Source organism: Mobula hypostoma, chromosome 24 (assembly GCF_963921235.1).
Source record: "Mobula hypostoma chromosome 24, sMobHyp1.1, whole genome shotgun sequence".
NCBI classification, from domain to species: domain Eukaryota; kingdom Metazoa; phylum Chordata; class Chondrichthyes; order Myliobatiformes; family Myliobatidae; genus Mobula; species Mobula hypostoma.
Genome location: NC_086120.1, coordinates 187996 through 212438, shown reverse-complemented (window position 1 = coordinate 212438; position 24443 = coordinate 187996). Strand labels below are relative to the sequence as shown.

The 24443-nt window shown below is 42.2% G+C and overlaps 2 protein-coding genes across 7 annotated transcripts in view; one reads left to right on the top strand and one right to left on the bottom strand.

Annotated features, from left to right (window-relative positions):
* Nucleotides 1–5549, bottom strand: part of rab8a (RAB8A, member RAS oncogene family) — a 36060-nt gene extending 30511 nt beyond the window's left edge. The window contains exons 1-2 of the mRNA XM_063032801.1: nt 5246–5549; nt 3480–3540 (exon numbers count right to left, since the gene is read on the bottom strand). Of these exons, the coding sequence (XP_062888871.1) occupies nt 3480–3540; nt 5246–5411 (227 nt within the window). The 5' untranslated portion in view covers nt 5412–5549. The remainder of the gene's footprint in view (nt 1–3479; nt 3541–5245) is intronic.
* A 5-nt stretch (nt 5550–5554) lies between these two features.
* LOC134337619 (E3 ubiquitin-protein ligase arkadia-C-like) overlaps nt 5555–24443 on the top strand; it is a 162100-nt gene continuing 143211 nt past the window's right edge. For 4 of the 6 annotated variants that reach the window (XM_063032795.1, XM_063032793.1, XM_063032794.1 and 1 more), the window contains exons 1-3: nt 5555–5814; nt 11732–12162; nt 21193–21536. In XM_063032795.1, the coding sequence (XP_062888865.1) occupies nt 11762–12162; nt 21193–21536 (745 nt within the window). In that variant the 5' untranslated portion in view covers nt 5555–5814; nt 11732–11761. The other 2 variants (XM_063032791.1, XM_063032792.1) reach the window with 2 other exon arrangements.

The window sequence follows — 24443 nt, the reverse complement described above, 5'->3', positions numbered from 1 at the left end:
CTGAGTTCCTTTACTTTAAGCTCTCTAATCAATTCTGGTTCATTGCACAAAAGAATAGCCGACCCCTAGCGACCTCAACCACAAACTGCTCTAAAAAGCAATTTTGTAGGCATTCCACAAATTCTCCCTCTGGAATGCAGCACCAACCTCATTTTGCTAATCTACCTGCATATTCATTGCACAAAAGAATAGCTGACCCCTAGCGACCTCAACCACAAACTGCTCTAAAAAGCAATTTTGTAGGCATTCCACAAATTCTCCCTCTGGAATGCAGCACCAACCTCATTTTGCTAATCTACCTGCATATTCATTGCACAAAAGAATAGCTGACCCCTAGCGACCTCAACCACAAACTGCTCTAAAAAGCAATTTTGTAGGCATTCCACAAATTCTCCCTCTGGAATGCAGCACCAACCTCATTTTGCTAATCTACCTGCATAACGAAACCCCCTAAAACTGTTGTAACATGCCCTTTTGGCATGCATTTTCTATCTCCCATTGTAATTTGGAGACTACATCTTTACCACTATTTGGGAGTCTGTATATACTCCCATTTTTTCACCCTTGTAGCTCCTTAGCTCTATCCACTATGATTCAACACCTTCCGACTCTACATCACCTATGATTGTTTTTATCAACAGAGCCATACCATCCCCTCTGCCTTCTTGTTGGTCTTTTCAAAGCAATTTGTATCCTTGCATGTTAAGTTCGCAGCTATAATCTTCATTCAGCCACAACTCAGTGATGCCCACATCATCAGACAGGCCAATTCATAGCTTATTCCATATTGTGTGCACAATCAAATATGACATTTTCAAACCCACATTCATCCTTTTGCGTTGCAACTCATCCTATTAACTGCAATTTTGCCCTATTATCAGCCTCTCTTTGCTAGCAAACTCACTGCTGCTGTTTGTAAACCAACTAGATCATCCTCAGCACTATCACTTCAGGATAATGGCTGAAACTTATGGCAGTGGTTTGAATAGGTAAACACAAAGAGGGAGCAAAACAATTTCCCATTGCATGATCATAAACTCTTACAGCTTGAAAACAGGCCCTTGCTATCAACTGTATGTTTACTCTCCCATCAACATGACTAGATTCTGCCTTTTAACTACCATAGTGGCCAATCAACCCAGTGACCAGCAAGTGTGATAAATGTCACGCGGTCACAGAGAATGCGCAATTTGCATACAGACAACACTCGAGGTTGGGAACAAATTTGGACTCAGTATGTGCAGCAGGAACTCTACAGCCAACACAGAGTCTGAAATCTGTTGGTGTAGCCCTCTCCAGTTAGGTCTACCTGACCAGTTCAGAACCCACACAGCTGACCAACTCTACCTAATTCTATTATAGAGCCAAACAGCTAAGCAATCAGATTGTTGATAACACAGTCAACTGTGAAGCATTAACTAGTTCTGACATTGCATTGACAACATGCCAATGCAACATTGTCATGGCATTATCAAGGCAGTAAGTTAAGAAATACAGTTTCGCACTAAGTCAAGAAAACTGAGCACGCAAGGACAGCGAATAAACATTATGCTGTGAAGTAAACCTCTCATCGTATGTCTCTGTTACATATTTCTAACTTCTTGCCCCACCACACCTTTTTGCAAACCATGCTGTTTTTTCCGGGGGAAACTGGACCTGCCACCAGGTTTGTATGTGTAAAACCCTACAATGGTCTGTTGATGTAGTCAGTGAAAGGATAAAGAACATGCACCTACTTCTGTTTGGCCAGTTGCAATACTACCGGATACTTATAAACTATACACACTTCTTTAAGAATGAATAAACAAGTGGGGCAGTGTATGATGTGATGAGGATGATGTCGTTATCAGGCAAATATTGGGGTTGCAGGCAGGGTGGATGCAATATAGAATGGTGATAAACTCAAAATTTAGGGGGTAATGAATAATGAGCAAGGCACTGATCAATGGGACTGAACAGATTTGACATAGATAGAGAATCCTTTTGTTTTTTAAAGAGACAGTAACGATGTCCTTTTAAAAGTAGTTCAATGTCAGCTACGTCTTTTCAACGATGAAGCTTTTCTATGGAGATTAGCATTTAAATCATGCAAGCTGTCCCACAGTTTCCGACATAATCATTCCAAGCATACCATGGTGGAATCAATTACAGATTCCACCACAATAATCCCTGAGTGCATCTTGTCCCACCAACAGGACAGCTATGGGAGAGGTGTAGCTACAATGGCAAAGAACCAAGAAACGGTGGTTAACGGAATGTTCCGATCGATAGCTTATGCGTCAAATGCAGCAAAGAAATTTCTTACTGATTTCTTTCCTTTTTCGTTTCAATAGTGCTGCCACCATTGTCTCTGCTTCTATAAACTGCAATGTACATACAGTCCTGTATTTCCTGCTTGACTGCTCAGAGCTGATTACAAGTTTGATAAAACAATTCATTTTAAAGGCCCTTGTCACCAAAAACCTTGGCAAACTTCTGTAGATGTGTGGTGGAAAGTGTCCTCACTGGCTGCATTACGGCCTGTTATTGTAGCAGAAAATTCTACAGAAGGTAGTGGATTCAGCCCAGTATATCACAGGTAAATCCCTCCCAACCATTGAGCAATGTTGCTGTAGAAAAGCAGCATCTATCAAAGATCCTCACCACCCAGGCCATGCTCTTTTCTTACCGCTTCCATCAAGGGCTGGAGGACTCACCCCACCAGGTTCAAGAATAGTTACTACCCCTCAAACATCAGCCTCTTGAACAGAAAGGAATAACTACACTGATTCTACTTCTGGTGTTTCCACAACCAATGGTCTTCCTTTAAAGACTATCTTTTTATTTCATTCCTGTTATTTATTTATATCTGCATTTTGTTTGTTGTCCATTGATAATTGTTCATAGTTACTATCCTATAGATTTGCTAAGTGTGCCTGCAGTAAAAGAATCTCAGGGTTGTATGTGGTGACATCCATGTACTCTAATAATAAATTTTATTTTGACCTTTCGAACTTTGAACACACTGGCACTATTTCCAACTTAAGCTGTTAAACTTTTGCTTTAACTCAATACCTTAGATGAAAATACAGTCCTTCCAAGTCTTTCACTGAACCACCAAAGTACATGAGGACATTTTATAATATAGAATGCACAAATTCAAATGTAAAGAGTCACAGTGGGAGAATAGCAAATCACATTGTACTGTAAATTTAATTTTCTGTTTTGCTGCACTGAGTTAATACCATCAAGACCATGGAAAATGCTCCATAAAAGGGACATGGACCTCTACCATTAATCGACAGGACCTCAGGTTGGGAAACGCTACTCCAAAGACAATTCCTTTGTTAAAACCACAATCAGCTTGATCGGACAGCTGGTGAACACAATGGTTTTTCAATTATGCGTATGATGTGATGTTACAAGCAATCAGCTACTACTCTGATTTCAGGGTAAATGCGGTTTGCAGACCCTGGTCAAGTGGCCCTACATATCCTCACCATATCTGCAGTTTGATTTTCTTTCCATCCAACTCAATTGTTCTGATTTTAAAGTCAATACCTGAAAAGAAAGAAATCAAGTTCAGTCATTGTAAATTAAAAAACTTAGCATGAAGGACAAGGCCCTCAGCCTTAGCTGCAATTAGACTTAAAGAGCAGATTATGCCATTCGGCTCATTGTGTCATTCAATTATGGGTAAATACTTCAATCTACATATGACAAAATATACTAATCTCCCTTTATTTCCTGTTAACCTCATTCTCTTGTCATCCTTTGATGCCCTTATTAATTAATAACGATTAATCTTATTTTAAATATACCCAATGACTTGGCCTCCACAGCCATATGTGGCAAAGATTTCCACTGATTCACCACCTTCTAGCTTCAGAAATTTCTTCTCATTTCTGTTCTAAAGGGACATTCTCCTATTCTGAAGCTGTGCCCTTTGGTCTCAGACTCTCATGCTATTGGAAACATCTTCACTATGTCCATTCTATTTCGATATTTGGCAGGTTTCAATGAGATCCCCTCTCGTTCATTTAAAGTTCAGAAAGCACAGGCCGAGAGCCATCAAACACTCCTCAGATATTAATCTTTTCATTTGTGGGATAATTCTCATAAACCTCCTCTGGAACCTCTCTAATGACTCTATCTTGTCTTAGATGAGGCCCAAAACTGTTCATAATTCTCCTGATTGTGGCCTGACCATTGCATTACATCCCTGCTATTACAGTACATCTTATCACCTGTAAACTTGGCCATCAACTTTATCACCCAGATAATTAACATATAACATGAAAAGTAATGCACCCAACACTGACGGCTGCTGAATACCATTGGTCACTGGTAGCCATTTTTCACTTATTATAACGTGAATGTAGTCTCTAACATGGAAGTCATTTGAATCTCTCTGAAAGTTGATTTTCCAAATTCAGTTCAGCTCTGTCAGCAAACACAATGTACATGGGACCACAAAAACCATTCAAATTCATCTATATACCCAAATGGCTTAATGAAAATGAGACAAGACAGATTGTGCAGGAAAATCTGAGATTTTGCCGACCCCAAGCTTAAAGTATTACAAACCAGAAAGGGGGAAAAAACCTTAATGAGGTCCCGCCTTGCCAAGCAGATAAAGTAGGAATGTTAAGCCGAGTTAATCACAGTTAGAAGAAACGAACCTTAAATTCAAAGTAACCTAAACTGTACTGAGATCATAGAAAGGAATACAAGTCTTAGACTGTCATGGGAAAACGAGAACTCAGTTAGACATCACGACTAAGCTGGTCAATCCAGAGACTGGAGCAGCTGCTACAGCCGCTGATCTGTATCCGGTGGCGTCTGTGCAGGATTTTCACATTCTACCCATTACCACATGCGACCTTTTGGGGCTCCGGTTTCGTCACGTCTCAAAGTCAATACAAGTCGGAAGGTTAATCGATCGCTGTAAATTGCCCCGAGTGTGTCAGTAAGCGGCAGACCTGGAGGGCGGGAAAGTTGATGGGGACATTGTTGGAGTAACAGGGCCGGGTGTTGAGGCAGCCACGGACTGGAACCATCTCCGCCTGGGACAGACGTCAGCTTCCTGCCCACTGCGAGGTTTCAGAGCGAGAGGGGAAGGGAGATCCGCGTAGCAGTTATCTGGTGGCTGGGCCCGGGGTCTCGACCAGCGGGAGGGGAAAGAATGGGGCCGGGTTCGGCCCTTGACCTTCGCTCCCTGCACCCCAATACCCAGAAAGGAGAACCTGCGCGCGACCGGCCATACCGATTGTCGAGATGAAGGTGGTGTTAAAGGCGTCCTCGGAGAAGCGGAAAAGGACGCAGGTTTTGCCGACGCCACTATCTCCGATCAGCAGTAGCTTAAACAGGTAATCGTAGGTCTTCGCCATGGCGCCCAGCTCCGCCGGAAGTCCTGCCTCCAAGATTCCCATTGGCCGGCAAAGGGAAAATTACAACGCTGATTGGACAGTGTGATTCGCTCTACCATCAACCGACTGGCAGGTTGGAGCGACAATCATTTGACGGACAGGTCTGTCCTTTTCCTATTCAGGATTGACAACAGTTTCCGGCGGGAGAACGGAGCTTAGGTTCGTCTGGTTTATTGTGGAGCCCTGCCACTTCTAGTCACGGCACGACACGGGGACAGATGTGCGCTGGCGAGTGATGACGAGCCGGAGGACTTTTCCCCCAGGAAAGCGCACACACGCCTCTTGCTTTGTGTGTATGTGTATGTGAGAATTTCTGTGGCGCCGCGATCCCGGAAGTGACGTCACACTGCCAAGACCCCGGAAGTGATCTCACAGCGACAGGAGGCCGGGCTGTGGCAGTGGGTCGGTGAGTGTCGGCTGGCGGGTTTGGGGTAGTTTCGGGCCGCGGATGTGCCAGTCCTTTTCCCCTTTCTTCCTCTCGATGACATGGGACAGGAGTGTTGTGGGAGTGTGGGTGGGGCTCTCTACGAGACCCATCGGGACGAAGTGCTGTTGCGGGAAGTGAGTGAGTGAGTGTCGGCGGTGGGGACTTAAGCTTCAACACACCCCCCGACTCGGTGACTGCGGCGTGGGTGGGTGGTGATCGGCGGAGGGTGTGATTGTGTATCCCATTTTAACACCCTCCCAACAAACGCAGACGGCGTGATACCTCCTCCTGCCCAGCGATCCTGAATCCCTCCCCCAGTGATGCTCTCCGCCACAACTTAACCAAAATGTGGGGGAAGATTCCACTTTGTTCTTTGGGGTTGTCGATCTAGACAAGCCGATATAAAATTGGTGGTGGAGGATTGTATTTCAGATTGGATGTCTGTGACCAGTGGGTAATATGCCACAGGGTCCACTATTGTTTATCAGGTGTATTGATTTCCATGAGAATGTAGTCGACGTGCTTGGTAAGTTTGTGGATGATAGCAAAATTGCTAGTGTGGTGGATGGTGGAGCTGTTTGTCTATGATCAATACACAAAATACTGGAGGAACTCAGCCAATCAGACAACATCTATGGTGGGGAATAAATAGTTGACGTTTGGGTCGGAGACCCTTAATTCGAACTGGAAAAGGAAGGGCAGAAAGCAGAATAAGATGGTGGGTGAGGGGAAGCTGGCAGGAGTTCGGTGAAAAAAGGTGAGGGTGAAGGTGGGTGGTGGAAAAGGGCTGGAAGAGGTAAAGGACTGAACAAGGAGGAATCTGATAGGAGAAAGGGAAGGAGGAGGGGTGAGAGAGGAACCAGAATGGGGAAGTGAAAAAGAGGAGGGGAAGGAATTACCTGAAGTTAGAGAAATCACTGTCATGTGATCAGGTTGGCAACTACTCAGACAGAATGTGAGGTATTGCTGCTCTATGTGCCATTAGAGGAAGCCATGGACTGACATGTCAGAAGGGAATAGGAAGTTGAATTGAAATGGATGGCTATCGAGAAATTCCATCTTTTGAGGTGGACAGAGCAAGAGTGCTTGACAAAGTGCTCCACCAATGTGTTGGGTTTCATTGATGTAAAAGAGCCTGCACCAGATGCATTAGCTGACCCTCACAGATGTGCAGGTGAAATTTTGTCTCACCTAGGACTGTTTGGAGCCTTGAGTGATGCTGATAGAAGAGGTGTAAGGGCAAGTGTAGCATTTGTCATGCTAGCATGGATAATTGCCTGGAGGATGATCACTGGACAAGGGAGAGTGATCCCTGTAGAAAGCGGGGGGCGGGGGGGTGGAGGGTTTGTGGGAAAGATATGGTCAGTGGTAGGATCCTATTGTAGATGGTGGATGTCTAAGCTTACAGCCAAATCTACAGTAGATCTACTGAGAAAGTGGGAAAAGGCTTCTACCAGGGTGCTGGAGGAACATTGTTTCATTTTTACTGTGTACTGTACCCAGCAGCTTATGGTCGAAATGCCAATAGACTTGACTTGACAGTGGAAAAATGTTGAAGTTTGGTTACTTAAACCAGGGCAGAACTTGCACAGTAAATAGCAGGGCCCTGGGAAGTGTACAAGGTGCATCGTTTCCAGTTAGCGGTGATACAGGTAGACAATTTTGTGAAAAAGTTGTTTGGCATGCGTTCCTTCATCACGTCATTGACTATATAAATTGGGAAATCATGTTACAACTATACAACACAAGGCATACTTTTCTTTTCACTTTGAAGTGGTTTGTAGGGGTCTGGAGTGTGCTCCAAAGGGAGGTGGTAGAAGTGTTAGGAGCATTTAAGAGATTTTAGGTGGACACACGAACATACAAAAAAAATGTAATGAGACTACAGATGCTGAAAGCTGGAGCAACACACAGAAAGCTGGAGGAAGCAAACACGAGAAAATCTGCAGATGCTGGAAATTCAAGCATCACACACAAAATGCTGGTGGAACGCAGCAGGCCAGGCACCTCCTTACCCCATCCCTAATCTATTATTTATTTATTTATTTTAACTTTATTGTCTTTTTTTCTCTCTTTCCCTCTCACAATTACTCCTTGCCTGTTCTCCATCTTCCTCTGGTGCTCCCTTTCTCCCCCTGCCATAGAGGGAGTACAAAGAAGGTTCACCAGATTGATTCCTGGGATGGCAGGACTTTCATATGATGAAAGACTGGATCAACTAGGCTTATACTCGTTGGAATTTAGAAGATTGAGGGGGGATCTTATTGAATTGTATAATATCCTAAAGGGATTGGACAGGCTAGATGCAGGAAGATTGTTCCCGATGTTGGGGAAGTCCAGAACGAGGGGTCACAATTTGATGATAAAGGGGAAGCCCTTTAGGACAGAGATTAGGAAAAACTTCACACAGAGAGTGGTGAATCTGTGGAATTCTCTGTCACAGGAAACAGTTGAGGCCAGTTCATTGGCTATATTTAAGAGGGAGTTAGATATGGCCCTTGTGGCTAAAGGGATCAGGGGTATGGAGGGAAGGCTGGTACAGGGTTCTGAGTTGGATAATCAGCTATGATCATACTGAATGGTGGTGCAGGCTCGAAGGGCTGAATGGCCTACTCCTGCACCTATTTTCTATGTTTCTTTCTTCCAAGGCCTTGCGTCCCATGATGCCCTTCTCTAGCCTTGTATCACTTTTGCCAATCAACTTCTCAGCTCTTGGCTTCATCCCTCCCCCTCCTGTCTTCTCCTATCATTCCGGGTCTCCCCCTCCCCATCCCACTTTCAAATCTCTTACTATCTCTTTTTTCAGTTAGTCCTGACGAAGGGTCTGGACCCGAAACATCAACTGTACTTCTTCCAATAGATGCTGCCTGGCCTGCTGTGTTCCACCAGCATTTTGTGTGTGTTGCTTGAAAGCTAGAGGAACTCAGCAGGTCAGGCAGCATCTATGGACAGGAATGGATGAACAACATTTTGAATCGAGACCTGTAACAGGATAAGTTAATCCCACTTTTGGAGAATGAAAGGATATGGGCGTTGCACAGGAAGATGGGGGGTGGGTGGTCATTTAGATTAGTGTCATGGCTGCCACAGATACGATAGGCCAAAGTCTTGATCCTGCTGTGCCTCAGATACAGTTTATCATGGGTATTTTTCCTGTTGATCATCCCTCTGAATCACTGACTTAAGTACCACAGTTGCAATGACACCTGGTATCCGGATTTAAAAATGAGCTGTAAATTTTTTAAAGCTGTAACTGTTTTTTCCTTATAGCCCAGGTGTATATCAATTCCTATATTATATTGAAATAAGAATGGCAACACACACAAAATGCTGCAGGAACTCAGCAGGCCAGGCAGCATCTATGGAAAAAAGTACAGTCCAAGTTTCGGGCTGAGACCCTTTGGCAGGAGTGGAGAAAAAAGCTGAGGAGTAGATATAAAAGGTGCGGGGGGGGGGAACAACACAAGGTGATAGGTGAAGCTGGGAGGGGGAGGGGTGAAATAAAGAGCTGGGAAGTTGATTGTGAAAGAGATACAGGGCTGGAGAAGGAGTCGCCCAATAGGAGAAAACAGAAGGATTGCAAAAAAGTAAAGGGGAGGAGCACCAGAGGGAGGTGATTGGCAGGCAAGGAGATGAGGTGAGAGAGGGGAAAGGGAATGGTGAAGGGAGGGGTGGGGGGTATTGCTGGAGGTTTGAGAAATTGATGTTCATGCCATCAGGTTGGAGGCTACCCAGGTGGAATAAAGGTGTTGTTCCAACCTGAGTGTGGTCTCATCGCTACAGTAGAGGAGGCCATGAATTGACATATCGGAATGGGAATGGAAAGTGGAATTGAAATGGGTGGGCATTGGGAGATCCCCGCTTCTTCTGGCAGACAATGCGTAGGCACTCAGTGAAACAGTCTCCCAATTTACGTCAGGTCTCACCGATATGCAGGAGGTCACACCGGGAGCATCGGACACAGTATATGTCCCCAAGAGACTCACAGGTGGAGTGTCGCCTCACCTGGAATGACTTTGGGCCCTGAATGGTAGTGAGGGAGGAGGTATAGGGTAGGATCCGTTTGCAAGGATAAGTGCCAGGAGGGAGATCAGTGGGGAGGAACAAAGGAGTTGCGTAGGGAGCGATCCCTGTGGAAAGCAGAAAGTGTGGGGGGAGGGAAAGATGTGCTCGGTGGTGGGATCCTGTTGGAGATGGCGGAAGTTCTGGATAATTATGTGCTGGACATGGAGGCTGGTGGGGGTAGACGAGAACGAGGAACCCTATCCCTGGTAGTGTGGCAGGAGGATGGGGTAAGAGCAGATATGCGAAAAATGGAAGAGATGCGATTGAGGGGCTGTGTAGATGGTGGAAGAGGGGAAGCCCCTTTCTTTGAAAAAGGACATCTCCTTCATTCTAGAATGAAAAGCCTCATTCTGAGAGCAGATTTGGCAGAGATGGAAGAATTGAGAGAAGGGGGTGGTGTTTTTTTCAGTAACAGGGTGAGAAGAGGTATATTCCAGGTAGCTGTGAGAGTCCGTGGGTTTATAATAGACATTAGTAGATAAGTTGCCTCCAGAGATAGACAACGAAATTGAGCGGTGGGGGGGAGGTGTTGGTTGTGGGCCCTTTAAATTTGAGGGCAGGGTGGAAGTTGGAGGCAAAGTTGATGAAGTCGACCAGCTCGGCATGGGTGCAGGAAACAGCACCAATGCAGTCATCAATGTAGCATAGGAAAATGGGGGACGGACACCTGTGTAGGCTGTTCCACATAGCTGGCAAAAAGGCAGGCATAACTGGGACCCATGCGAGTGCCTGTGGCTACACCTTTTGTTTGAAGGAAGTGGAAGGAACGAAAGGAGAAATTATTAAGTGTGAGGACAAGTTCTGCTGGATGGAGGATATTGGCGGTGGAGGGGAACTGGTTGGGTCTGGTGTTGGAAAGAAACGGAGTGCTTTGAGTCCTTCCTGGTGGGGGATGGAGGTATATGGGGACTGGATATCATAGTGAAAATAAGATGATGAGGGCCAGTGAACTTGAAATCATTGAAAAGATCCAGAGCGTGTGAAGTGTCATGGGTGTAGGTAGTAAGGGACTGAACTTGGGGGGTGGGGGGTGGATAAGACAGAGTTGAGGTATGCAGGTATGAGAGATATGAGTTCAGTTGGGCAGGAACAAGCTGATTACTACAGCCTTCCCCCCCCATCTGCGGGTTTGATGGTGAGGTTAGGATTAGTGCGCATTTCTCAAACTTCCGGTAATGCCCCACCCCCTTCACCATTCCTCTTATCCTTTTACCTCTCTCACCTTATCTCCTTGCTTGCCCATCGACTCCTGGTGCTCCTCCCCCTTTTTTCTTTTTCCATGGCCTGTTCTCTCCTTTTCCTTCTCCCGCCTTTTACTGATCAACTTCCCAACTCTTTACTTCATCCGTCCCTCTCCCGGTTTCTTCTATCACCTTGTGTTTCTCTCTCCCCTCCTCCACCTTTTATATTTACTCATCTTTTTTTTCTCCAGTCCTGCCGAAGGGTCTTGACCCAAAATGTCGACCGTACTTTTTTCTGAATTTGCTGCCTGGCCTGCTGAGTTCATCCAACATTTTGTGTGTGTTGCTTGGATATCCAGCATCTGAAGATTTTCTTTTGTTTGAGATAAGAATGGCCTTGTTTAATAGTCTAACATTATTTTTCTTAATAATTTCCTGATGACATTTGTTAGTTGTTTTGTATAAAAGTCAACAGTGTAGACATTATTAGGCCACTTTTACTTTTTCACTGCAGTAAGATGGTTTAAGTTAAAAAATTGGATGCTAATGTAAAATTTTGGGAGGTAGCATGGGGAAGGATCTGGTTAAATAAGTCTGCATTATAGTGCTTTTGTATTATGGAGTTCTTCTTTACAAACTTTACACCACAGGTTTCCGTAACATTGGTTTCTTGTTTGATAATGGAATCAACCTCAAAATTGCCAGAGAATCCCCTTGTTTCCAGCACAGAGCAAGAACTCAAGGGAACACCACCATCTGTAGGCTTTGATGGTTCTTGTCCTTCACCTTTCAATGGCATTATTCAAGATATTAACCAGGTGCCTTTGAGTTCAGAGCTGAAAGAGCAGGAGCCTGTTCAGTGGATGGAGTGTCTGAACCCTGAGCATTCCAGCTTTTCAAAGGAACTCAAACTTGCTTTGCAAACTGATCGCCACTATGTGCGGAGCTATATTTACGCAAGCAATAACTCTTCTAATGCCGTCGAGACACCTCCATCTTCCAGTACCAACCTCGCTGAATCTGACGAACTTGTATCAGAGAAGAATGAAGGGAGAATGATGATGTGGATGGGAGCTAACAGGTAGGAATAACAAGCATAACAAACTCAAAATCTGAACATTCGGGTTTGAAGTCGTAAAAAAGCAATTCTTAAATAATACTGCAGTCATTAACCTTTTTAGCTTGAGTAGTGTGTACATAACCCGTGTGCGCCATTCTAATAGTTACTCAGGCACATAATAGGGTTAGTGAATGTGTCTCCCCATATGTGCTGTAGGTTCTAAATTGAGGGATTCGATATTGATGCTTGTACTATATTTTTGTAAAGTCACATTATGAAAATTCCAGTAAAGTATTTGTACACAGTATTGTCCACCAGAATAGAATTTGATCAAACTGATGCAGTATAAATGTGTGCCTTATGGCCCAAGGTAGTGGACATGGACTGAGTCGTCAGTACAGTATCAAGTTGAAGAAAATTGCAATGTTGTAGAGGTTGGTAACAGACTGGAAGGCAGATGCATTCGAAGCCAGAAGAAAGTTAAGTAAAAATAAGGGAGAAAATATATTGAGATTAAGCTATCCTGACATGTTGAGGCAGGTAATAAAACTTCTAAAGGTAAGTAAAGGAAGAAGGAGGTTGAAGTCATATATTTAAAAATATTTGAGATGTGACAAAGACAGGATTAAATGTGGATACTTTGAACAATTATTTTTCATCTGTCCTCTGAACAGAAAACATCTAAATAACTGCAAGAAAATCTGCAGAAAAGGGAACAGGCCTGGGTGTGTGAGGATGGTAATAGTAGTCAATCCAGAGAAGGTGGAACTTCAAGTTTCGCTTAGTTGTTTCTGTGCCTTGGAAAAGTGCAAAATAATACAAAAAAATATGAAGCATTACATTTTGCTGGGGAGAATAATAAAATACAATATAAGGGGCAGTTCTGAAAGAGGTCTGGGAACAGAAACAGTGGTATATGGATCTGTAGATACATGTTTTGTTGGAAATGACTGGACTGGTTGAGAAAGTTTATAAAGTTACCAAGAAACAGCAAATAGATCTTTGGTGTAATTGTTATTGGAACAACTCAAGAAAGGCATGGTAAACCTTTAAAGCACTGATTCAGCTACATCTGGAGATTACATCTTGTTCTTGGTAACTAAATGTAATATTTCTAAGGACACCACGGCATGACACTATTACAGCAGGAGTTCAATCCCAGCATCCTCTGTAAGGAGTTTTGTATGTTCTCAAAGTGGAATGTATGGGTTTTCTCCAGGTGCTCTGCTTTCCTTCCTCAGTCCAAAGATGTACAGGTTATTAGGCTAATTCGTGATTGTTAGTTAGGTTTTGATTCGGCCAGAGTTAAATTGGGGGTTGTTGGATGCTGTGGCTCATAGGGCTGAAATGACCTAATATCTGTAAATAAGAGGAATAAGTTTGCTGATGAACAATCAGGGTTAATTCCCATCATTGTCAGTAAGGAATTTGAATGTTCTGTTGTGACCACGAGTTTCCTCTGATATTCCAAAGATGCATAGACTACAGTAGGGTTAATAAGTTGTGGCCATGCTAGATTGGCACCATAACCATTGTGACACTTGTAGGCTACTTCCAAGCACATTTATGACAGCGTTTGAGAGTTCTTTCTACTGGAACACACATTGTCTGTTGTAACTTGGTGAGCGAAATTGCAGTGGTTGGTTACAGACGGAAGGCAATGAAGTTTTCATAATTTTCCACTCATTTTGTAGATTAGAGCATAACACATTGGAGCAGAATTAGGCCATTCTTTGGTATCCTCATTTATATTATTGGCTTGCTTGCCTTCATATTTAATCTTTTTTGCTTCTTGTTGCTTTTTTAGTTGTCTTTTGTAAGTGTTTAAAAGGTTCCCAATACTCTAACTTCCCATTAATTTTTTTCTCTATTATATATTCTATCTTTTGCTTTTATAGAAACATAGAAAACTTGCAGCACAATACAGGCCCTTTGGCCCAAAGAGCTGTGCCGAACAAGTCCTTACCTTAGAAATTACCTGGGTTTACCATAGCCTTCTATTTTTCTAAGCTCCATGGAGTCTCTTAAAAGACCCTATTGTATCCGCCTCCACTGTCGCCAGCAGCCCATTCCACGCACTGACCACTCTCTGTGTAAAAAAACTTATCTCTGACACCTCCTCTGTACCTACTTCCAAGCACCTTAAAACTGTGCCCTCTCAGCCCTGGGAAAAAGCCTCTGATTATCCATATGATCAGTGCCTCTCATCATCTTATACACCTCTATCAGGTCACCTCTCATCCTCTGTCACTCCAAGGAGAAAAGGCCGAGTTCACTCAACCTGTTCTCATAAGGCATGCTCCCCAATCCAGGCAACATCCTTGTAAATCTCCTCTGCACCCTTTCTAAGGTTTCCACATCCTTCCTGTAGTGAAGTGACCTGAACTGAGCACAGTACTCCAAGTGAGGTCTGACCAGGGTCCTATATAGTTGCAACGTTACCTCTCAGCTCTTAAACTCAATCCCGTGATTGAAGGCCAATGCACCATATGCCTTCTTAACCATGGAGTCAGCCTGCGCAGCAGCTTTGAGTGTCCTATGGACTCGGACCCCAAAATCTGTAAACGTAACTTTGCTGGATCAAATAACGACAGCACAAAAAGATTGTTACATATCTCTTCGCCCGTTTATTTCTTTGGCTCAGCTGGCGAGTGAACTTGGACCTGACATCAGGGAGAGAATCATTCTCATCTCCCCAGCGGTTCTACAAGTTCACTGCCTGATGTCAGAATTGTCAGAAGTTATAAGGCCACCGATACAAAAGTACAATCAATTTGTTAGACACTCCAGCCACCTTAATTAAATAAAGGAATGTCCTACCTGGTTTGCTGGAGCCACAACTTAATTAGAAAGATAAGAACATCTGTCAAATTTATGCTTTAATTAAGAAAGGAATGTTCTGTCTAATTTACATCAGGTACTGCTTTTTGTCAAAATCAAAAGGTGTGAAAAGCCCAGAGACATGTGGATCTGGGCGAACTTTAACTCTTATCTTGCTCGAAAGAAAGCAGCTGTGAGACATTATTCAAACGCACTGCAGTCACAGACACAGTCAGTACTTAATTCATTGTTTACAGGGATCTGAGAATCCCCCATTCCCTTAAACTTTTTCAGATCCCTCTGATCCTCCACACTGCCAAGAGTCTTACCATTAATACTATATTCTGCCATCATATTTGACCTACCAAAATGAACCACCTCACACTTATCTGGGTTGAACTGCATCTTCCACTTCTCAGCCCAGTATCGCACCCTTTCAATGTCCTGCTGTAAACTCTGACAGCCCTCCACACTATCCACAACACCCCCAACCCTTGTGTCATCAGTAAATTTACTCGCCCATCCCTCCACTTCCTCATCCAGGTCATTTGTATAAATCATGGAAAGTAGGGGTCCCAAAACAGATTCCTGAGGCACACCACTGGTCACTGAACTCCATGCAGAATATGACCCATCTACAGCCACGCTTTGCCTTCTGCAGGCAAGCCGGTTCTGGATCCAGAAAGCAATGTCCCCTTGGACCCCATGTCACCTTACTTTCTCAATAAGCCTTGCCTGGGGTACCTTGTACACTGAATGGTGGTGCAGGCTTGAAGGGCTGAATGGCCTACTCCTGCACCTATTTTCTATGTTTCTATGTCTTGTTGAAATCCATATACACTACATCTACTGCTCTACCTTCATCAAGGTGTTTAGTCACATTGTGTTGGCTGTGACTTCCCTTATCAGCAATGGTTGTGTCATCGTGTCTTTCAAGTTCTTATATCTATCCTGTGCCTTCTGAATTGCTTCCAGAAACTTCAGCCATTGCTGCTCTGCCAAAATCCCCGCTAGTGTCCCCTTCCAGTCAATTTTGGCCAGCTCTTCTGTGATGCACTGTAATTCCCTTTACTCCACTTAATACTGATATATCTGACTTTAGCTTCTCCTTGTCAAACTTGAGGAAGAATTCTATTATAATGGGGTTCTTTTACCTTACCTCCCTAATCAAATCTGGTTCATTACACAACACCAAATCCAGTCAGAGAGACAACCATCTACCCCCACTCTCTAGCTTCTCTCTCAAAGCCAATGTCTGATCCAATTTTCTACCTCACCTTGAATCCCAAGCAACTGAACCTTTTTGACCAACCTCCTATGCAGGGCCTTGTCAAATGTCTTGGTAAAGTTAGCATTGATTTCAAAAGAACTAGAATATAAAAACAAAGGTGTAATGCTGGGGCTTTATAAAGCACTGGTGAGACCTCATTTGGAGGATCGAGAGTAGTTTTAGACCTCCTAATTTCCTTCTTGAGTGTATTCCTACATCTGCTGTACTCCAGGGATTCACTTGAGCTTGGCTGCTTGTACCTGATCCATGCCTTCTTTCTCCTGAGCAGAACCTTAATATTCCCCTTCATCCAGGGTTCCCTACTGCCAACCTTGTCTGTCATTCTAACAGGAACATGCAGATATTGAACTTTCTACCTTACTTTTTAAAAACCTCCCACTTGCCAGATGTCTCTTTGCCTGCAAACAACCTACTTCTGTCACCTTCTGCAAGCTCCTGTCTAATAGTACTTTGTATTATTTGAAGTATTTAGTACTTTGACTTGCCCTTATTTAGTACTTTGATTTGGACCAGATCTGTCCCTTTCCATAACTAATTTAAAACTAATAGAACAATGGTCAGTGGTCTCAAAGTGTGTGGGGTGGGAAGGAGTAGGTCATTTTTTCAACTCTTGTTACTTCATCCATGCACAGATGATGTGCCTTTGCATAATATAAAGTTGTGATACAGCCTGTTTTCTAAGAGGTCTCAATATGTGGATCACCTGCATTTTATTTTGGGTGTATTTTCATTCATTTGCATTTTCATTTGGGTGGGTTCCCTCAATGAAATTTGTAATATAGGAATAGCTGGGGTCTAGTATCTGTCTGTACAATATTACACTGACTACAGAATTCCAACTTGAAAATGACCATAAGACAGAGGAGCAAAATAAGGCCATTTGGCCCATTAAGTCTTCCCCGCCATTTCATCATATGTGATTTATTATTCCTCTCAATCCCACTCTCTTGCGTTGTCCTGTAACCTTCGACACCCTTATTTATCAAGAACCTATAAACCTCTGCTTTAAATATACCCAATGACTTGGCTTCATAGCTGTGGCAGTGATTTCTACAGATTCACCATCCTCTAGCTAAAGAGATGCCTTCTCATCTCCATTCTTTCTTTCTTTTTCAATCTTTTTATTAGTTTCATAAAATATAAACATAACATAGCAATAATACAGATAGTAGGAGATACATTGTTGTAATTAAAATGAGTAATTGTAAGACCAAATATTATAAATTGATAAAACTCCCAATCGTGTAGGATAACAATGAATAATACGGGACAAAAAAAAACTGGAGAAAAATCATGAAAAAGAAAAAAAAATTAGAAAAAAAAACAAACCCCACCCCAAAAAAAAACTAAATTAAATAGAATTCGTCAACTAAACTAAAAGACTTGGGCAATTCTAACAACTTAAAAATGGAAGAGAAGAAAACCTTAGGGTTGACGACTCCATTCCTCTCAACCAACAGTACAGAGAAATAAAATAAGTTTGGAAATGGTCAAATTACATCATTTGAAAATGCTGTATGAATGGCCTCCAAGTTTTTTCAAATTTAATGGAAGGGTCATAAACCACACTTCTAATTTTTTCCAAATTCAAACACAACATAGTTTGTGAAAACCAATGAAATACAGTAGGAGGGTTAATCTCTTTCCAATTCAGCAAAATGGATCTTCTAGCCATTAAAGTAAGAAATGCAATCATCCGGCGTGCTGGAGAGGTTAGATAATTTGAGTCTATCATTGGTAATCCAAAGATAGCAGTAATTGGATGAGGTTGTAAGTCTGTATTCAAAACTGTTGAAATAATATCAAAAATATCTTTCCAATATTTTTCCAACGAAGGACATGACCAAAACATGTGAGTTAAAGAAGCTATCTCGGAGTGACATCTATCACATATTGGATTAATATAAGAATAATGACAAGATAGTTTATCTTTGGACATATGAGCCCGGTGCACTACTTTTTTTGATAATGTTGATTCAAAAATTTCCTCATATATATGGCAGAACAAAAATCCTAGGTTAGGTAAAAGTTATTTACAGAAATCTAAAAAGGAGTGGGGGGCTCGCCCTCCCGAATTTTAGATTCTATTATTGGGTAATTAATATTCGATATTTAAAATTTTGGTTACGAGATTTGGATGTATCTTTAAGTCCACATTGGGTAAATCTTGAATATGATTCATTACGAGGGTTTTCTTTGGGTTCGGTTTTAGGAACTTCGCTCCCTTTTACTTCTTCTAAATTGTATAAACAAATGAATAATCCAATAGTTAAGCATACTTTACGTATATGGTTTCAATTTCGAAGATTTTTTGGGTTTAATCAATTTATTTTAGCAAGTCCTATTATATCTAATTTCCTTTTTCAACCTTCCACTATGGATCAAGCTTACTTTGATTGGAAAACCAAAGGTATAGTACGTTTTCATGATTTATGTTTGGATAATTGTTTCATGTCTTTTGATCGACTTTCTAATAAATATAACTTACCCAGATCTCACTTTTTTAGATATCTACAGATTAGAAACTTTTTAATTACTGTTTCTCCTAATTTTCCACACTCAGATCCAATGGATACTTTGGAAAAAATTTTAGATCTAAATCTCTCTCAGAAAAGTGTTGTAGCAATTATATATAATATAATTATGAATTTATGTCCTGATGTTTCCAATAAAATTAAGGCTGATTGGGAAAGAGAATTTAAGATTATTATACCGATTGAAAAATGGGAAAAAATTCTTCAATTGGTTAATTCATCCTCTATATGTGCTAAACTTGTGTTGATACAGCTCATCTCCATTCTAAAGGAATGTTCTTTTATTCTGAGGCTGTGCCTTGTGGTCCAAGAATCCTCCACTATAGGAAACATCCTCTTCATGGCCTATTCAGTATTCAATAGATTTCAATGAGATTCTTCCCCACCCGCCCCCCCCTCCATCGCCAACCTTCTAATTTTCAGCGAGTATAGGCCCAGAGCCTTATCAAATGCCTTACTGAAATCCATATGCACTACATCCACTGCTCTCCTTCATCAATGTGTTTTGTTACATCCTCAGAGAATTCAATTAGGTTCATTAGGCATGACTTGCCCTTGACGAAGCCATGCTGGCTATCCCTAATCAGGTTATGTTTCTTCAAATGCTCATAAATCCTGCTTCTCGGGATCTTCTCCAACAACTTGCCCACTACTGAAGTAAGACTCACTGGTCTATAATTTCCTGAGTTATCTCTACTCCCTTTCTTAAACAAAGGAACAGCATTTGGAACCCTCCAATCCTCTGGTACTTCTCCTGTTTCTATTGATGATGCAAAGATCATCGCCAGAGGCTCAGCAATCTCCTCCCTCACTTCCTACAGTAGCCTGGGTATATCTTGTCTGGACAATGCTTTTCAAAAGCTCTAGCACATCCTTTTTCTTAATGTCTATATGCTCAAGTGCTTCAGTCTACTAAGTCATCCCCACAATTGCCCTAGTGAATATTGAAGCAAAGTATTCATTAAGTACCTCAGCTCCTCCTCAGATTCCATGCACACGTTTCCACTGTTGCACCTGATTGCTCCTATTCTCACATGGCTCGTCATTTTGCTCTTCACATATTTGTAGAATTCTTTGGGGTTTTCCTTAATCCTGCTTGCCAAAGCCTCCTCATGGCCCCCTCCAGCTCTCCTAATTTCATTCTTAAGCTCCTTCCTGGCAACCCTGTAATTTTCTGGAACTCTATCAGTACCTAGCTTCTTGAACCTTTTGTGAGCTTTTCTTTTTAACTTGATTTTCTACATCTTTTGTACACCATGGTTCCTTTACCCTACCGTCCTTTCCCCGCTTCAGAATGCCATGCAAAAGTTCCCTGAAGATTTGCCACATTTCTACTGTGCATTTTCCTGAAAATATCTGTTCCCAATTTATGCAACCAAGTTCCTGCGTAATATCATGTTATTTCCCCCTACTCCAATGAAATGTTTGCTGATATCCCTCTCCAGCACTAAAGGAGATAGAGTTGTGATCACTAGCTCTAAAATGCTCTCCCACTGAGAGATCTGACACCTGTCCAGGTTCATTTCCCAATACCAGATCATGTACAGCCTCTCCTTATCTACATCACAAAATAATCTGCAGATGCTGGGGTCAAAGCAACACTCACAACACGCTGGAGGATCTCAGCAAGTCGGGCAGCGTCCGTGGAAAAGATCGGTTGACGTTTTGGGCCGGAACTGACAAAGGGTTCCGGCCCGAAACGTCGACCGATCTTTTCCACAGATGATGCCCGACCTGCTGAGTTCCTCCAGCGTGTTGTGAGTGTTCCTTATCTACATATTGCATAAGGAAATCTTCCACATCCAACAAACTCCATCCCTTGCTCTAAGAAGATGTCAGTCAATGTTAGAAAAGTTAAAATCACCCATCACAACAAACCTATTATTGTTGCGTCATTCCAGAATCTACCTCCCTATCTGCTGCTTGATGTCTCTGTTACTATTTGGGGGGGGGGGGGGGTTCTATAAAAAACACCCAGCGGAGTTATTGCCTCCTTCCTGTTTTGACTTCCACCCACACTACTCAGTAGATAATCCCTCCATGACTTTCTCCCTTTCTACAGTCATGACACCATCCCTGATTAACATTGCCACGCCCCCACCTTTTTTGCCTCCCTCCCTGTCCTTTTTGAAACATCTAAAGCCTGGTACACTGAGCAGCTATTCCTGCCCCTGAGTCATCCAAGTGCACAACATCATCATGTCACTGTTTGATAATTGCTCCTAAACTGCCAGATTATTAATTAAGCCTTTTTCATTATGTAAGTACCATTCTAAAAAAACCCTATTCCCTGGAAATATTGAACCCAAAAGCCATCATGGTTTTATGGGTGATTTTGTCTTTGGCTCTTTTTATGCAATTTTGTCTAATTTGGATAATTATATGAAATTATTTGATCTTTTTCAGGCTCCCAGATGGTAGCCCATCGGCGAGGATTAGAGAAGAACATCAGGAAAACGTGGCTGGGATTGCCTCATCTTCTGGGACCCAAAATGTCAAAACCGGCAAGTTCAATATTAAGGCAGTTAGCTCATCCTCTCGAAAGCTCCTTCGCTTGAAGAAGTGTCAGAGGACCCAGCAACAGAAAGAACAGATGCAGCGAATGCGCAGGTCGAGGGAGGTTATGATCCACAGCAAATGCACTCCACAGTGGATTGGCAGCTCTAGTGATGGAGGCTCCAGCAGCAATTCAGAAATTGATGAGGTCATTACCTGTGACATTGACCAGACCAACCATCAGGAACCTCTAGGTACAGTATTGTCATCAATTAGAATGGGCTGTTCGTAGAAATTACCACAAGACATGAAAGGTCAGCAAGAACTGTTCCTCCCCCTGTTTGCTGTGAGCTCTTTTTCCCCTTTTAATTTAAAATGCATTTCTTATCACATGGTATTTTCCATAATTTGAAAATGTTTGCAATTGTTGAAGATTTAATACTGAAGTGCTGATTGGAAGCCATATTAAAAAGTGCATGAGTTGTACATATAGAAGGTTGGCAGGTACACAGCAATGTGTTTCAGGGTAACTTGATTTAAATAAGGGCATGCATTGTCAGAAGACCTGTACCTGTGACCTATAGGAATTCAGAAGAAGCACTTTATCTTTCTGCAACACTGGTATACCAATCATGTATTCTTCATCCTGTCCTAGGGAGGATAAAATAGTTGGTGCATTGGCAGATTTTGATTATAAGAGGGTATTGGTGCAATAGTTCTCCATTGCAACTTCCTAAAGAGTAAGGTTTCCTTATATTGCTATGCATTTGCGCACCTCCCAGTTGAGGCAGTGACAATAGTGTTTAAAATACTTTTGGGTGATTACATGGATAGAAGTTTAGAGGGAATAGGCTAAACACAGTAGTGGGTACCATAGTTGGCATGATCCAGTTGATATTAGTATTGATTTATTATTGTCACATGTACTGAGGTACTGTGAAAAGCATAGGTTTGCATGCTATTCATACAGATGATTTCAAAACATAAATACTTTGAGGTAGTACAAGAGAAAAGCAGTAGCAATGTAGAACATAGAACAGTACAGCTCAGGAACAAGCCTTTCGACCTACAATGTTGTGCCAAACCAATTAAATTAGTTATTAAATAGCCAACTAAATTGGCCTTCTGCCTCCATAATGCCCATATTCTTCACATTCATGTGCCTATCTAAATGTCTGGTAAAAGTCTCACCACCCTAGGTAGTGCATTCCAGGTACCCACCACTCACTGTGTGTGTAAAAAAAAATTAAAAAAAAACACTTGCCCAACTTGCCCCTCACATCTTCTTTGAACTTATCCCCTCTTACCTCAAATGCATGCCATCTGGTGGGAAAATCCTGGTGGTCTTGAGGGAAAATCTTGCTTGATAAATCTGTTAGAATTCTTTGAGGAAATAATAGGCAGAGTGGACAAAGGAGAGTCAGTGGATGTTGTTTACTTGGATTTACTGAGGCTTTTGATAAGGCGCTGCACGTGAAGCTGTTGAACAAGGTTAAAAGCATGTGGTATTACAGGAAAGATAATAGAATGGACAGAAGATTCATTCACAAACAAGAGAAAATCTACAGATACTGGAAATCCAAGCATCACACGCAAAATGCTGGAGTTCCTCTAGCATTTTGTATATTGCTTGGATAGAAGATTGACTGGCAAGAGTGTGAATAAAGGGGGCCTTTTCTGGTTGGCTGCCAGTGATGTTCTACAGGGGTTGGTGTTGGTACTGTTTCTTTTCATATTACATACAAATGATTTGGATGACTTAATTGATGGCTTTGTGTCCATATTTGTGAAGAACTGTCAAAGTATGAAGTACGAAGGAGGGGCAGTAGTGTTGATGAAGCAGGGGGGCTGCAAAAGGACTTTGACAGATTGGGAGAATTCAAGTGGCAGATGGAATATATATATATATGCGTTTATGCAGTTTAGTGGAAAGATTAACCATGTGGGCTATTTTCTAAAATCAGAGGTGCAGAAAATTAGAGGCGAAAAATTCAAAAATTAGAGGTGCAAAGAAATTTGGGAATCCTGCAAGATTCTTTTTGAATTGGAAGGCAAATGCAGTATTAGCATTCATTTCGCGATGGTGTCATGTTGAGGCTTTATTAGGCATTTGTCATACTGCGTTAGGAGTGTTGTTAGTAGTTTTGGGTTCCTTAGCAGGAAAAGATTTGCTGGCTTTGGATGGTGTCCAGAGGAGGTACATGAGAATGATTCAGCATGGAAGGGTTAACATACGAGGAGTGTTTGATGACTCCAGGCCTATATTCACTGGAGTTTAGAAGAATGAGAGGCTCTCTGAAACCTATTGAATATTGGAAGGCCTAGATAAAGTGGATGTGGAGAGGATTTTTCTTGCATTTGGGGAGTTGAGCACCAGAGGGCACGCCCTTAGAATAGAAAAACATCCATTTAGAACAGAGATGAGGAATTTCTTTAATTGGCTGGTAGTGAATCTGTGGAATTCATTGCCATGGATTGCTGTGGAGACCAAATTATTGAATTTTTTTTAAAGCGGAGCTTGATAGGTTTTTGATTAGTAAGGGTGTTCAAGTTTATGGGGAGAAGACAGGAGAATGTGGTTGAGAGGAATAATAAATCAGCCATGATGGAATAGTGGAGCAGACTCGATGGGCCAAATGACCTAACTCTGTGCCTATGCCTTGTAGTCGATTGGCATCTCCCTAGAGCAAGAGGTTTAGATGGGGTAGGGTTTGTTAAGTGTGTTCAGGAAGGTTTCCTGACACAATATGTAGAAAACCCTACATGAGGAGAGGCTGTACTTGATCTGGTTTTGGGAAATGAACCTGCTGGGGGAGCATTTTGGAGATAGTGATCACAATTCTATCTCCTTTACCATAGCATTGGAGAGGGATAGGAAGAGACAAGTTAGGAAAGTTTTTAAATGAAGTAAGGGGAAATATGAAGCTATCAAGCAGGAACTTGGAAGCATAAATTGGGAACAAATGTTCTCAGGGAAATGTACGGCAGAAATGTGGCAAATGTTCAGGGGATATTTGCGTGGATTTCTGCATAGGGACATTCCAAAGAGACAGGGAAAGGATGGTAGGATACAGGAATCATGTCGTACAAAGGCTGTTGAAAATCTAGTCAAAAAGAAAGGAAACGCTTACCAAAGGTTCAAAAAACTACGTAATGATAGA